The 14,638-nt window shown below is 42.1% G+C and overlaps 1 protein-coding gene across 4 annotated transcripts in view; it reads left to right on the top strand.

The window, feature by feature from the left end:
• The window catches only part of vdr0 (vitamin D receptor), an 86,004-nt gene that overhangs the window by 62,985 nt on the left and 8,381 nt on the right, over positions 1-14,638 (top strand). For all 4 annotated transcript variants that reach the window (XM_014146371.3, XM_014146374.3, XM_014146372.3 and 1 more), the window contains 4 exon segments: positions 3,849-4,033; positions 4,255-4,354; positions 5,548-5,731; positions 11,080-11,234. In XM_014146371.3, the coding sequence (XP_014001846.1) occupies positions 3,849-4,033; positions 4,255-4,354; positions 5,548-5,731; positions 11,080-11,234 (624 nt within the window).

Genomic DNA, 14,638 nt, shown 5'->3' with positions numbered 1-14,638 from the left:
TCATGCTCCCTTAAGCTGCAGGGTTGCCAGGAATAGCGCCTCTCTGCTCATTCTGCATGGAGGTGCCTCCTTCCTTACTTTCTCTGAGAAATAGAGGGATTGTAGTAGTTGTGGAGATATTAACAATATCCTGACCCAGAGTATTAACACCCTAGAGTTGATGTCCGCGCCCCAAGAAAATCGTTTAAATCTTCTGTTTGGGAACATTTTGGCTTCACAGATTACAATGGCGATGGACAGAGTTGTGGATAAAACGTTAACTTTATGTCGCCACTGCTCAACAAGAATATCCTATGCAGTGGCTTGTTGTCGGCCACTCACACGTCAAAGCGAAACTACAGTCAAAGAGCCTCCCTGTGTGGCAAAGCAAGTTACAAGATTATCTAATCAATGGAAAATGGAATTAAAATGAAAGATATGCTACAACAACCAAGAGCCAACAGGTATGCTGCTACTTAATAATCTGAATGGAGGTGTTGTTATTTGGATCTGTAGGACAGGGAGAAAGCGCATGAAGCCTTAGTTAGCCTAGCTAGCTAGCTTCGCTTGGTTTGCTGCAGTCAAAACAGTTACCTCATAATCATATTGAATGATAAAAAATCTAGCTGTGACAAACTAGAAGTTGGTACACTAGTGCGAGTATGCTTGGTATGGTCTGTTGCTGTCTCTCTCCCTCATCCTTGCTCCTGTATCACTCGCTCACATTACTCACACCACAAGGCCCCTCCTACACCTGCTAGAGCGTCTCTCCCTCGCACTTTATCAGCTCTGTTAATAAAGTAGCTTACAAATTCACGTCGCTGCTGCTTCCCTTACTCTGCTCTGACCAGGTCTCTCTCGCCTTCTCTCCTCTTTCTCTCTGCTCTCTCCTTCCCTTTCACTCTTATGTCCTGCTCTCTTACTCCTTTGCTCTCCTTTCCTCTCCTTTTATTTCTCCTATTTATACTTCTTTCTCTCTCCTCATTCGCTCGTTCTTTCTCCTGCTCCTTCCTCTCTCTCGCTCCTTCCTTTTTCTCGCTCTACTTCTCCCCTTTCTCTCGCCTTCTTGCCTCTCCTTTCTCTCTGCTCTTTTCTCTCATCTTTCTCTGCTCTCTTCTCTCTCATCTTTCTCTCTTGCCTTCTCCTTTCTCTCCTTCCTCTCCTTTCTTTTTTTCTCTTTCTCTCCTCTCTTTTGTGCTCCTCTCCTCCTTTCGCCTTCTCTCTCCTTCTTTCGTTCTTTCTTAATCCTCTCTCTCTCACCCTGCAGCTCAGTCCTCTGCCATGTCGATCCAGGCATGAGGCTAATGAATAATTGTGGACAATTTTGTGGTAAACAGCTCGATTTTCTGGCCTCCGCTGTCTCACACTTCACCGCTGTGCCATCCAAACAAAAAGGCACTGTGAAATACTATCCAGACAGCACAGCAGACGATTGCTGGTGTACTCTGGGAAATTACCACATGCTTGCCTGGCTGTGGCGGCGGTCCTTCTGACTATGCCATGCTAGATGGGCTACTCGGTGTCCCATTCTGGCCTGATGTCAGCCAGGCAGCAGTAGTAAAATAAGATTCTCTCATAGAGTAAAGCTGGTCCAACTCTAGTTCTGAGCAGTATGTTGTCTCCGTTGTTGATAATCCCTAAATATTGCAATAGATTAAATAAAATGTTTAGCCGCAGTGGAATAGTCCAATAGGTAGCTACAAGCTAGCATATAACACAAACCAGCTGCCTGGTTGTGGTTAGTCAGCTCCTAAAGTCTTTTGGTTTTATCACCTACATCATGTACATTTCCTTCAATCTGCTGTTCAGTGAAGACTATTGGCAAGTGATAGACATAAACATAAAATGTATTTTACCACAGCTGCTGTTAATGGCAGGCAAACTTGGTTTAGCAGGAATTCGATCTGTCCGTGTGTGAAATAGGCAACATTTGTTTTACTGTTGCGTAATACAGGGTGGTAAAAGCCATTTTTTGCTAATGAAGTGTGCAGGAGTTTGTAGAAAACATCAGACATGACAAGATTGCCCTGCCATGAAGATGATTCACATTTTGTGATGGGGGGGATCAATACAGTTGCATATTGGGGTATTATTTTTGACGATATATTGTATCGTTTTGACAATCACAATATAATTTTTGCGCTAGTTGGCTGTACCTGCAACAAAACTCCCATATTTTTCCTTCATAGAGAATTTGTTTTCAGCACTTTTATTTCCATGACTGAGAAACTCGTTTTCTCATGTTGTATCTTGTCCATGTGCAGCACACATATGGTGTTTGAGGAGGCAATCAAATTTTATTAGTCACATGCGCTGAATACAACCTTACAGTGAAATGCTTACTTACGAGTCCCTAAACAATGCAGCTTAAAATACGGATAAGAAATTAAAGTAACAAGTAATTCAAGAGCAACAAACGCAATAAAATAACAGTATTGAATCGCAATACACACAGAATCGTGAGAATCGCAATACATATATCGGCACCTAAGTATTGTGATATCGTGAGGTCCCTGACAATTCTCAGCCCTATTCACATTCAGGAAAGGCTTTTAGCTTTTAATTGCTAGTTATTTACAAGGCTAACTTGTAGCAGTTAGTCTGTCTGGTACATTTTGGATGATTATTTGTTTCATCATTGAAACTAAAATTTGCTTTTAGTTTAGTTTCTATTTATTTACTAGTGTGTAGTAAAGCTGTCCCTGACTAAATATATATACTGTCTATATCCTGGTCAACCTAGAGTAGTTTGTTCTTTCGACCAATCGATTTGATCTACATTTTTAAACGTGAATTTTTCCCTATATAGACACACCCTATGTGTTTTAATAAAAATAACTTATATTGTCATTGCCAACTATGTTAAAATAGCCTACATAAAGCCAACAATAAAAACCTTGCAGCCTGAAGGTAGAAAATATCCTGGTAAAAACATTGGCTACACATGGCCTGAAACGTGGAACTTGGGTCTGGCCTGAAGCTGGCACTAGCAAACTTGCAACATTGTATAAAATATTCGGGGCCCTCAGAGTTTCCTGCCCAGTGAGCTCCTGACATAGCTGTAGGCTATTTGCGCCAGGGATAAGAAGTAATCAGGTAGGCCTATTTTATAACGTTTCCACCAGATAAGAGCAATACTTTCCCCCCTATAACGCCCAGTGGTTACCAAGAGAGCTGGAAAGATATTTCAGATATCAGATCCCCAAATGGGCACACATTTGTGCGCAAGCCAGGTAGCCTGGGCCTACTTCTATGCATAATCAGCTGCGCGTCCTTACTCAACATTGACAGGAGCACCACAAACAAAAGTCAGTGAATATATGGACAACTCCAAAATGGAATGAAATAAACCAACTTGCTCCTCACAAGTGTAGCCTAGGTTGTGCGGTCCTCCACAACGTGTTCACTCCGACAATGACAACGGTAAAAGACTAATAATATATTGAATGCATTAACAGAAATTACCGTAACCAAACAGTGTAGATTAGAAAATTATAGGAACGGTAAATGTTGGTGTGCCATCCCCGCGGCCTCCACAATGGGTTAGTCCACTGAGACAGGCGTGGATCAGACAGGTGTCGTGTGTCCCATTTAATTTTTATATCAAAAGTTTAGACACACCTACTCATTCAAGTGTTTTTCTTCATTTTTACTATTTTCTGCATTGTTGAATAATAGTTTAGACATCAAAACTATGAAATAAGACATATGGAATCATGTTGTAACCAAAAGGTGTTAAATCGAAATATATTTGTGATTCTTCAAAGCTAGCTGTGATTCAATCAAGCTAGCTGTGTTCTTCCTTCTCTCTCTGTCCCCCACCGCTCCTCTTCTCACCCGTCTCCCCCTCGCCTCTCTCTCTGCCCCAGTCATCCTGACAGATGAGGAGGTGCAGAGGAAGAAGGACCTGATCCAGAAGAGGAAGGAGGAAGAGGCGGCGCGGGAGGCCTTGAGACCTAGGCTGAACGACGAGCAGAGCCAGGTCATCGCCTCATTGGTGGAGGCCCACCACAAGACCTATGATGACTCCTACTCTGACTTCTCACGCTTCAGGGTCAGTACTGGTCAAACTAGCCGAGCCGCTCACGTTCTCACTTTTTTTGCAATATTGTTTTTATATATTAATCACAGATATTGCATGATGTTAATGTAATGTTTTACCATTCTCTTTTCAAGTGATCATGGGTCTGTTTTATCAATCACTTCTATCTGCACTTTCCAAGACAAATCAAAATATGTTGCATTATGACAATTGTATGTGTTGTGTGTTTGCAGCCCCCAGTGCGAGAGGGCCCAGTAACACGCAGTGCCAGTCGTGCAGCCTCCCTTCACTCTCTGTCAGATGCCTCCTCAGACTCCTTCAACCACTCACCAGGTGAGGGACACATGCTCACGCATGCACACGCGCATATAGCACTTGTACACACAGTATACATGCACCACAATCACATTTTCCATTAGCAAGATGTGTTGGCGTTAAACGTCTCAAAGGTCTCCTTACAGTGATAGGGTAAAACCAAAGGCCATAACGTGGCTGTGGAAAAATTCACAATCACACACCACGCCGAGGTTTGTTACACAGCTGCTGTGTACCATACATTTGCTTTTATAAAATGCCTGCCTGGGTGTCTTTTTGAAAATCCCTGCCTTACTCCTACACTACATAATGGCATAATGGGCTGCAGCCTTTTGTACCTTTCATTGTAAACCTGTTGCTTCTTTTAGCAACCATTTGTTCATATTCCCCATGAACTATTATATTTCTGATCGCTCGCTCACTCGCTCTGTCTTTCTCTCGTACTCTCTCTCTCGTTCTCTCTCTCTTTCGCTCTTTCTCCCTCCCTCTTTCTCACTCTGTCTTTCTCCCTCTCTCTTTTTCGCTCTGTCTCGCTCTTTCTTACTGTCTCTGTCTCGCTCTTTCTTACTGTCTCTGTCTCGCTCTTTCTTACTGTCTCTGTCTCGCTCTTTCTTACTGTCTCTGTCTCGCTCTTTCTTACTGTCTCTGTCTCGCTCTTTCTTACTGTCTCTGTCTCGCTCTTTCTTACTGTCTCTGTCTCGCTCTTTCTTACTGTCTCTGTCTCGCTCTTTCTTACTGTCTCGCTCTTTCTTACTGTCTCGCTCTTTCTTTCTGTCTCGCTCTTTCTTACTGTCTCTGTCTCGCTCTTTCTTACTGTCTCTGTCTCGCTCTTTCTTACTGTCTCTGTCTCGCTCTTTCTTACTGTCTCTGTCTCGCTCTTTCTTACTGTCTCGCTCTTTCTTACTGTCTCGCTCTTTCTTTCTGTCTCGCTCTTTCTTTCTGTCTCGCTCTTTCTTTCTGTCTCGCTCTTTCTTTCTGTCTCGCTCTTTCTTTCTGTCTCGCTCTTTCTTTCTGTCTCGCTCTTTCTTTCTGTCTCGCTCTTTCTTACTGTCTCTGTCTCGCTCTTTCTTACTGTCTCGCTCTTTCTTACTGTCTCTGTCTTTCTTTCCCTCTGTCTCTCGCTCTGTGTCTCTCGCTCTGTGTCTCTCGCTCTGTGTCTCTCGCTCTGTGTCTCTCGCTCTGTGTCTCTCGCTCTCTCTCTGTGTATGTAGAGTCTGTGGACACCAAGCTGATGAACTTCAGCAGTCTGTTGATGATGTACCAGGACAGTGCTGGCAGCCCAGACTCCAGTGAGGACGATGGCTCCAAACTCTCTATGCTGCCCCACCTGGCTGACCTGGTCAGCTACAGCATCCAGAAGGTCATCGGCTTCGCTAAGATGATTCCTGGCTTCAGGTGGGACTCTAGCATATTGTGTGCCTACTAAAGGTGTAGGGTGGAGTTACCCTTAGATTCTGGTCTTGGGTCAGTTTTGTGTTTCCCCCCACTAATGTTAAAGGTTAGGATTGGGGAAGGGGACGCTGATCCTATATCTGTACGTAGTGGAAACTTCGCCCAGGAGCCTTAATATGGTACATTAAAAGGATTGTGTAGGACACATGATTGATCCACCATATATCTTTAATTAGGCCATTACATAACCTTTCAATCTGAAATTGGATCTTAGTCAGGCTTCTACTGTCCATTAAGCTTGTAATAGTTATTTGTGGGTGGATGACTTCGGTAATTGCATAGCTACATGCTTTGGTACAGTGTGTTATTATGTATGTAAGGCATTTAATAAAGACCTATGGCTCAGTGGTATTCCTGGAATACACTGGAACAGAGTGGGTGCAACACCAGTTCAGTTAAGGTTCCCTATCCATCTGCTCCCCAGATGCACAGTGTATTCAGAAAGTATTCATACTTCACTTGTTATATATTTTGTTGTTACAGCCTGAATTCAAAATGGATTAAACTTTTTTTTCACCCATCTAAACACAATACCCCATAATGACAAAGTGAAAACGTGGTTTTAGAAATCTTTGCAAATGTATTGATATCTACTTTCCAGAAGCACCTTTTTCAGAGATTACATCTGTGAGTCTTTCTGGGTAAATTTCTAAGAGCTTTCCACCCCTGGATTGTTCAACATTTTCCCATTTACTATTTTCCAATTTATTCAAGCTTGTCAAGTTGGTTGTGGATCATTGTGAGACAAACATTTTCAGGTCTTGCTATAGATTTATGTCAAAACTGTAACTTGGCTACTAAAGAACATTCACTGTCTCATTGGTAAGAAACTTCAGTGTAGATTTGGCTTTGTGTTTTAGGTTATTGTCCTGCTGAAAGGTGAATTCATCTCCCAGTGTCTGTTGGAAGGCAGACTGAACCAGGTTTTCCTCTAGGATTTTGCCTGTGCTTAGGTCCGTTCCATTTGTTTTTTTTTTCTTAAAAAAAGACTCCCCAGTCCTTAATGATTACAAGCATGCCCATAACATGATGCAGCCACCACTATGCTTGGAAATATGTAATGTGTTGTATTGGATTTGCCCCAAACATAACACTTTGTAATCAGGACAAAAAGTGAATTGCTTTGCCACATTTTTTGCAGCATTACGTTAGTGCCTTGTTGCAAACAGGATGCATGTTTTGGAATATATGTATTTTGAACAGGCTCCCTTTTCACTCTGTTAATTAGGTTAGTATTATTTGGTAACTACAATGTTGTTGAACCATCCTCAGTTTTCTCCAATCCCAGCCATTAAACTTTGTAACTGTTTTAAAGTCACCATTGGCCTCATGCTGAAATCCCTGAGCAGTTTCCCTCGTCTCCAGCAACTGAGTTATTTTTGTAGTGACTTGGTATATTTCTATACCATCTAAAGTGGAAATCTAATTAGCATTATAATAAATATCCCCAACAAAGTCTGTCTAAACTAGAGTTATGTCTTTTTACATGAGCTACGTCTCAATCCACCGCATCCGCAAATGGCGGCCTTTCGCATCTGCGGTGGAAGGTGGCCAAGCTACAGTGGTGTTTGTCCCGAAAATCGGTCTTTTCATGAAAACATCCGAACGGTTTGGCCTACGTGTTACGAACACAATGGTGTTCTCCATTTTGCTCTACAACCCCCACAAGCGTCACGGGACTCTGCCAACTTCTGTCTGTAGCGTCTGAACAGTTTGGGCTACACACTAATATGACCCCTCTATGGAAAGGTGAGACTTCCACCAACACGTACGTTGGTTGTTTTGCTCTAGGATGCCCACAAGCCTCACAAGACTCGTCTGAAGGTAGCCTGGTAACAGTTTTTTTTTAAATGTTAGTACTTTGTTAAATATGGTTCAATGTTTAAAAAAAATACATTCCTGATCGTACTTATATAAGAAAGCTATAGGACACTTTAAAACAACATTTTGATTACATTTTGTGCTCTGTTTTTTTTCATGTATGAATCTGTTAAATTATTATATCAAAATATATTTTATATTTGAGATTCTTTAAAGTAGCCACACTTTGCCTTGATAGCTTTGCACACTCTTGGCATTCTCTCAACCATCTTCATAAGTTAGTCACCTGGAATGCATTTCAATTAACAGGTGTGCCTTGTTAAAAGTGAATTTGTGGAATTTCTTTCCTTAATGCATTTGAGCCAATCAGTTGTGTTGTGACAAGGTAGGGGGGTATACAGAAGACATCCCTATTTGGTAAAAGAGCTAGTCCATATTATGGCAAGAATAGCTCAAATAAGTAAAGAGAAACGACAGTCCACAAGGCTGTAATGTTAAAAAAAAGTCAAGGTGTCTGAATACTTTCCCATGGGTTTTTTACGCACATTCAAAACTTGATTAGTTTAATAAAGTTTTGGTGATTAAGACTTATTTCAAAGAGGTGTCACAAGCCAAATCCTTATTGATAGTCTTGACTACTTGAGTCCGACGCAACGGATATACTGCTTTCTCAGGAACGGGCCAAAATCCCTTCATTTGCGTGAAGAAAAGGAGAAAAGGGGGGGGATTTCGGGCTGCCTTCTGAGAATTCATAGGCGAGTGAGTAAACTCCCACTGTCTTCTGTTCTATTGGCCAACGTGCAATCATTGGAAAATGTAATGGATGACCTATGATCAAGATTATACTACCAACGGGACATTAAAAACTGTAATATCTTATGTTTCACTGAGTCTTGACTGAACGACGACATGGATAATATAGAGCTGGCGGGATTTTCCATGCATGGGCAGGACAGAGAAGCTAGGTCTGGTAAGACGAGGGGCAGGGGTGTGTCTTTTTGTCAATAACAGCTGGTGCGCGATGTCTAATATGAAAGGAGTCTCGAGGTATTGCTCGCCTGAGGTAGAGTACCTTATGATAAGCTGTAGACCACACTATCTATCAAGAGCATTCTCATCTATATTATTTGTAGCCATCTTTTTACCTCCACAAACCGATGCTGGCACTAACACCGCACTCAACCAGCTGTATAAGGCCATAAGCAAACAAGAAAATGCTCATCCAGAAGCGGCGCTCCTAGTGGCCGGGGACTTTAGCAGGGAAACTTAAATCCGTTTTACCTAATTTCTACCAGCATGTGCAACCAGAGGGGGAAAAACTCTAGACCACATTTACTCCACACATAGAGATGCATACAAAGCTCTCTCCTGCCCTCCATTTGGCAAATCTGACCATATTTATATCCTCCTGATTCCTGCCTACAAGCAAAAACTAAAGCAGGAAGTACCAGTGACTCGCTCAATACGGAAGTGGTCAGATGATGCGGATGCTACGCTACAGGACTGTTTTGCTAGCACAGACTGGAATATGTTCCGGGATTCATCAAAGGGCATTGAGGAGTATACCACCTCAGTCATCGGCTTCATCAATAAGTGCATCGACAACGTTGTCCCCACAGTGACTGTATGTACATATCCCAACCAGAAGCCATGGATTACAGGCAACATCCGCATCGAGCTAAAGGCTAGAGCTGCCACGTTCAAGGAGTGGGACACTAATCCGGATGCTTAAAAGAAATCCTGCTAGGCCCGCCGAGGAACCATCAAACAAGCAAAGCGTCAATACAGGATTAAGATTGAATCCTATTACATCGGCTCTGACGCTCGTTGGATGTGGCAGGGCTTGAAAACTGTTACGGACTACAAAGGGAAACCCAGCCACGAGCTGCCCAGTGATGCAAGTCTACCAGACAAGCTAAATGCCTTTTATGCTCGCTTTGAGGCAAGCAACACTGAACCATGCATGAGAGCACCAGTTGTTCTGAACGACTGTGTGATAACGCTCTCGGTAGCCGAGCTGAGCAAGACCTTCACCGTCAACATTCACAAAGCCTCGGGGCCAGACGGATTACCAGGACGTGTACTCCAAGCATGAGCGGACAAACTGGCAAGTGTCTTCACTGACATTTTCAACCTCTCCCTGACTGAGTCTGTAATACCTACATGTTTCAAACAGACCACCATAGTCCCTGTGCCCATGAACACTAAGGTAACCTGCCTAAATGATTACCGCCCCGTAGCACTCGCATAAATAGTCATGAAGTGCTTTGAAAGGCTGGTCATGGCTCACATCAACAGCATCCTCCCGGATACCCTAGACCCACACCAATTCGTATCGGCACCCCCTGTATATAGCCCCGTTATTTTTGTTACTTTTTATAATTTTTTAACTCTTATTTGGTAAATATTTTCTTAACTCTTTCTTGAACTGCACTGTTGGTTAAGGCTTTGTAAGTAAGCATTTCACGGTAAGGTCTACACATGTTGTATTCGACACAGGTGACAGTTTGATTTGCATTGGGCAGGACAAAAACAACTGCCTTTATTGAGAGGAGGCTATATGCTTGTTTTTGAATCAAATGAAACGAAATGGGTAAGAAATGTTATTTAAACTTCGGTCTCAGAAAGCATTCAAGTAAATGGCTGAATCCTGTAATTTTGACGAAGGGTTCGATCACAGGTGTAAACAGATCTCCATTTCCATCCATGTCAGTCAGTGTTGCATGTATTCAGGATTCCCATTGTGTCGGAGGATGGCTGGCTGTATGTTAGCCTGACAGCCTTTGTTAGTGTGGCTCATGATGACTCATCATAAGAAGGGAATAGGCACCGAGGCAGAGCGGATAGAGTTTCTCGTTAGTTTGGTGTTAACCTTCGTACAAGTGTGTGAATATGGAAGGTTGGATGAGGTAAAGTGCTCATGCCTCCAATAGCAACATTTAAGTGAAGCACACGCTGCAGTGCACTATGGAACGCTGTTGTCCCGGTAACCATAAAATGCATTGTACTACCTGTCCTTTCCGGTCTCCCCCTCCCTTAGAAAATTCTAGAAAACCGTGCTCATTCATTCATTCATTCATTCGTGTGTACAAAAAAATTGAAACGAGCATAAGATGGCAATTAAATATTTGTTTGTCAGACAATGAGGCTATTCCAGTTTCAAGGATAAGAACTACTTTATTTAGTTTGGAAATAGAAGAATGACATCGCCCAATGTGCTGTAATATTCCAGCCTTTGATTGTTGTTATGCCGATTCCCCCATATTTTGGTACCAACGAAACACTGTCTTTACGTCTCTGCCATCAAATCTGGAATGAATTTCACATTGGGAGAAATAGGTTGCTATTGCCACAGTTTCTCATCAGGTAAAATAAAAGCAGATAAGGCCCTCTGTGTGTGATGCGATGAGGGGTAAGGGCACCCTGTCAATCTGCATGTTTGGCTCAATACATGTATTGTGTGTTTCCAGAGGGCTGACTGCTGAGGACCAGATCGCCCTGCTGAAATCCAGTGCCATCGAGATCATCATGCTGCGTTCCAACCAGTCCTTCAACCTAGAGGACATGTCCTGGAGCTGTGGTGGTGGTCCTGACTTCAAGTACTGCGTCAACGACGTCACCAAGGGTGAAATACATGTACACACACAATACATGTATTAAACTCCCCTCCGCATGTTTAAATTTGGCTCTATACTCCAGCTTTTTGGTTTTGAGATCAAATGTTTCATATAAAGCAAAAGGTGACATTCTGCACAGTTATTTTAGGGTATTTTCATATCTGTTTTACCGTTTAGAAATGGAAGCACTATGTACAGTGCATTTAAAAAGTATTCAGACTCCGTGACTTTTTCCACATTTTGTTACGTTATACTTATTCTAAAATTGATTAAATAGTTTCCTCATCAATCAACACACACTACCCCCATAATGACAAAGCAAAAACTGTTTTTTAGAAATGTTTGCAAATGTATAATAATAAAAAAAAATATATATATATGAAATATAACATTTACATAAGTATTCAGACCCTTTACTCAGTACTTTGTTGAAGCACCTTTGGCAGCAATTACAGCCTCCAGTCTTCCTGGGTATGACGCTACAAGCATGGCACACCTGTATTTGGGGAGTTTCTCCCATGCTTCTCTGCCAATCCTCTCAAGCTCTGTCAGGTTGGATGGGGAGCGTCGCTGCACAGCTATTTTCAGTTCTCTCCAGAGATGTTCGATCGGGTTCAAGTCCGGGCTCTGGCTGGGCCACTCTTGGACATTCAGAGACTTGTCCCGAAGCCACTCCTGCGTTGTCTTGGCTGTGTGCTTTGGGTCATTGTCCTCTTGGAAGGTAAACCTTTGCCCTAGTCTGTTTCTGAGCGCTCTGGAGCAGGCATTCATCAAGGATCTTTCTCTACTTTACTCCATTCATCTTTACCTCGATCCCAACTAGTCTCCCAGTCCCTGCCGCTGAAAAACATCCCCACAGCATGATGCTGCTGCCACCACCATGCTTCACTGTAGGGCTGGTGCCAGGTTTCCTCCAGATGTGACGCTTGGCATTCAGGCCAAAGAGTTTAATCTTGGTTTCATCAGACCAGAGAATCTTGTTTCTCATGGTCAGAGTCCTTTAGGTTCCTTTTGGCAAACTCCAAGCAGGCTGTCATGTGCCTTTTACTGGGGAGTGGCTTCTGTCTGGCCGCTCAACCATAAAGGCCTGGTTTTGGTGGAGTACTGCAGAGATGGTTGTCCTTCTGGAAGGTTCTCCCATGTCCACAGAGGAACTCTGGAGCTCTGTCAGAGTAACCATCGGGTTCTTGGTCACCTCCCTGACCAAGGCCCTTCTCCCCCGATTGCTCAGTATGGCTGGGCAGCCATCTCTATGAAGAGTCTTGGTTCCAAACTTCTTCCATTTTAAGAATGATGGAGGCCACTGTGTTCTTGGACCTTCAATGCTGCAGAAATGTTTTGGTACCCTTACCCAGATCTGTGCTTCTACACAATCCTGTCTCGGAGCTCTACGGACAATTCCTTCAACCTCATGGCTTGGTTTTTGCTCTGACGTGCACTGTCAACTGCGGGATCTTATATCAACAGGTGTGTGTCTTTCCAAATCATGAACAATCAATTGAATTTAGCACAGGTGGACTCCAATCAAGTTGTAGAGACATGTCAGATTTAGATGCACTATTGTAAAGTGGTTGTTCCACTGGATATCATAAGGTGAATGCACCAATTTGTAAGTCGCTCTGGATAAGAGCGTCTGCTAAATGACTTAAATGTAAATGTCAAGGATGATCATGGAAACAGGATCCACCGGAGCTCAATTTGGAGTCTCATACCAAAGGGTCTGAATACTTATGTAAATAAAGGTATTTCTGTTTTTTATTTTAAATACATTTGCAAACATTTCCACAAACCTCTTCACTTTTTCATTATGGGGTATTGTGTGTAGATTGACGAGGAGGATTTAATTTTTTTTACATTTTAGGATACGGCTTTAACATAAAACAAATTCATAAGTATGTTAACAAATTCACTTATAGTGTATTAAATGAGTCAAGAGTTTAGTATTTGGTCCCATATTCCTAGCACACAATGATTACATCAAGCGTATGACTCGTGTTGAATGCATTTGCTGTTCGTTTTGGTTGTGCCCAATATACATATTAATGGCAAATAAGGAATTCACATTTTGGAGTCACTTTTATTGCAAATAAGAATAGAAGATGTTTATGAATGCTTCTACATTAAAGATGCACTATACAGAAATTGCTCTCCAATTTCTTTGTTGCTAAAATTCTAGTTTTTCCAAATGTTTGTTTGTACCATGTAAACCGCTGTGAATTATATTTTCCATAAAAAATATTGTATTTTCTGCTGTTTAACCTCCCTGGGCAAGGTGGGACGTTTGCGTCCCACCTAGTCAACAGCCAGTGGAATCGTGTGGCGCGAAATACAAATACCTCATAAATGCTATAACTTCAATTTCTCAAACATATGACTATTTTACACCATTTTAAAGACAAGACTCGTTAATTTAACCACACTGTCCGATTTCAAAAAGGCTTTACAGCGAAAGCAAAACATTAGATTATGTCAGGAGAGTACCCTGCCAAAAATAATCACACAGCCATTTTCAAAGCATGCATATATGTCACCAAAACCACAGCTAAATGCAGCACTAACCTTTGATGATCTTCATCAGATGACACTCCTAGGACATTATGTTATACAATACATGCATGTTTTGTTCAATCAAGTTCATATTTATATCAAAAACCAGCTTTTTACATTAGCATGTGATGTTCAGAACTAGCATACCCACCGCAAACTTCCGGTGAATTTACTTAATTACTCACGATTAACGTTCACAAAATACATAATTATTTTAAGAATTATAGATACAGAACTGCTTTATGCCATCGCGGTGTCAGATTTTAAAATAGCTTTTCGGCGAAAGCATATTTTGCAATATTCTGAGTAGATAGCCCGGCCATCACGGCTAGCTAATTTGACACCCACAAAGTTTGGCCCTCACCAAACTCAGATTTACTATAAGAAAAATTGGATTACCTTTGCTGTTCTTTGTCAGAATGCACTCCCAGGACTTCTACTTCAACAACAAATGTTGTTTTGGTTCGAAATAATCCATAGTTATATTGAAATAGCTCCGTTTTGTTCGTGCGTTCAGGTCACAAGCCGAAGGGTGACACGCGGGCGCATTTCGTGACAAAAAATGTCAAAATATTCCATTACCGTACTTCGAAGCATGTCAAACGCTGTTTAAAATCAATTTTTATGCCATTTTTCTCCTAAAATAGCGATCATATTCCAACCGGGCGACGTTGTATTCGTTCAAAGAGAGAAAGAAAAAAATTCCTCTCGTCCATGCGCGCTCCAGTGTCAGTGTTCCCTGCCTGACCACTCACAAACACTCCTGCTGTTTTTCGCCCAGAGACTGCAGAGCTCTGATTCCACTTTCTGGCGCCTTCTTAGAGCCAATGGAAGCCTTAGAAAATGTTACGTTACAGCAGAGATG

This window comes from Salmo salar, chromosome 15 (genome assembly GCF_965601325.2).
Source record: "Salmo salar chromosome 15, fSalSal1, whole genome shotgun sequence".
In the NCBI taxonomy this organism is placed as follows: Eukaryota; Metazoa; Chordata; class Actinopteri; order Salmoniformes; family Salmonidae; genus Salmo; species Salmo salar.
Note: the sequence above shows the minus strand (reverse complement) of the source record. Positions and strands in the feature narration are given on the sequence as shown.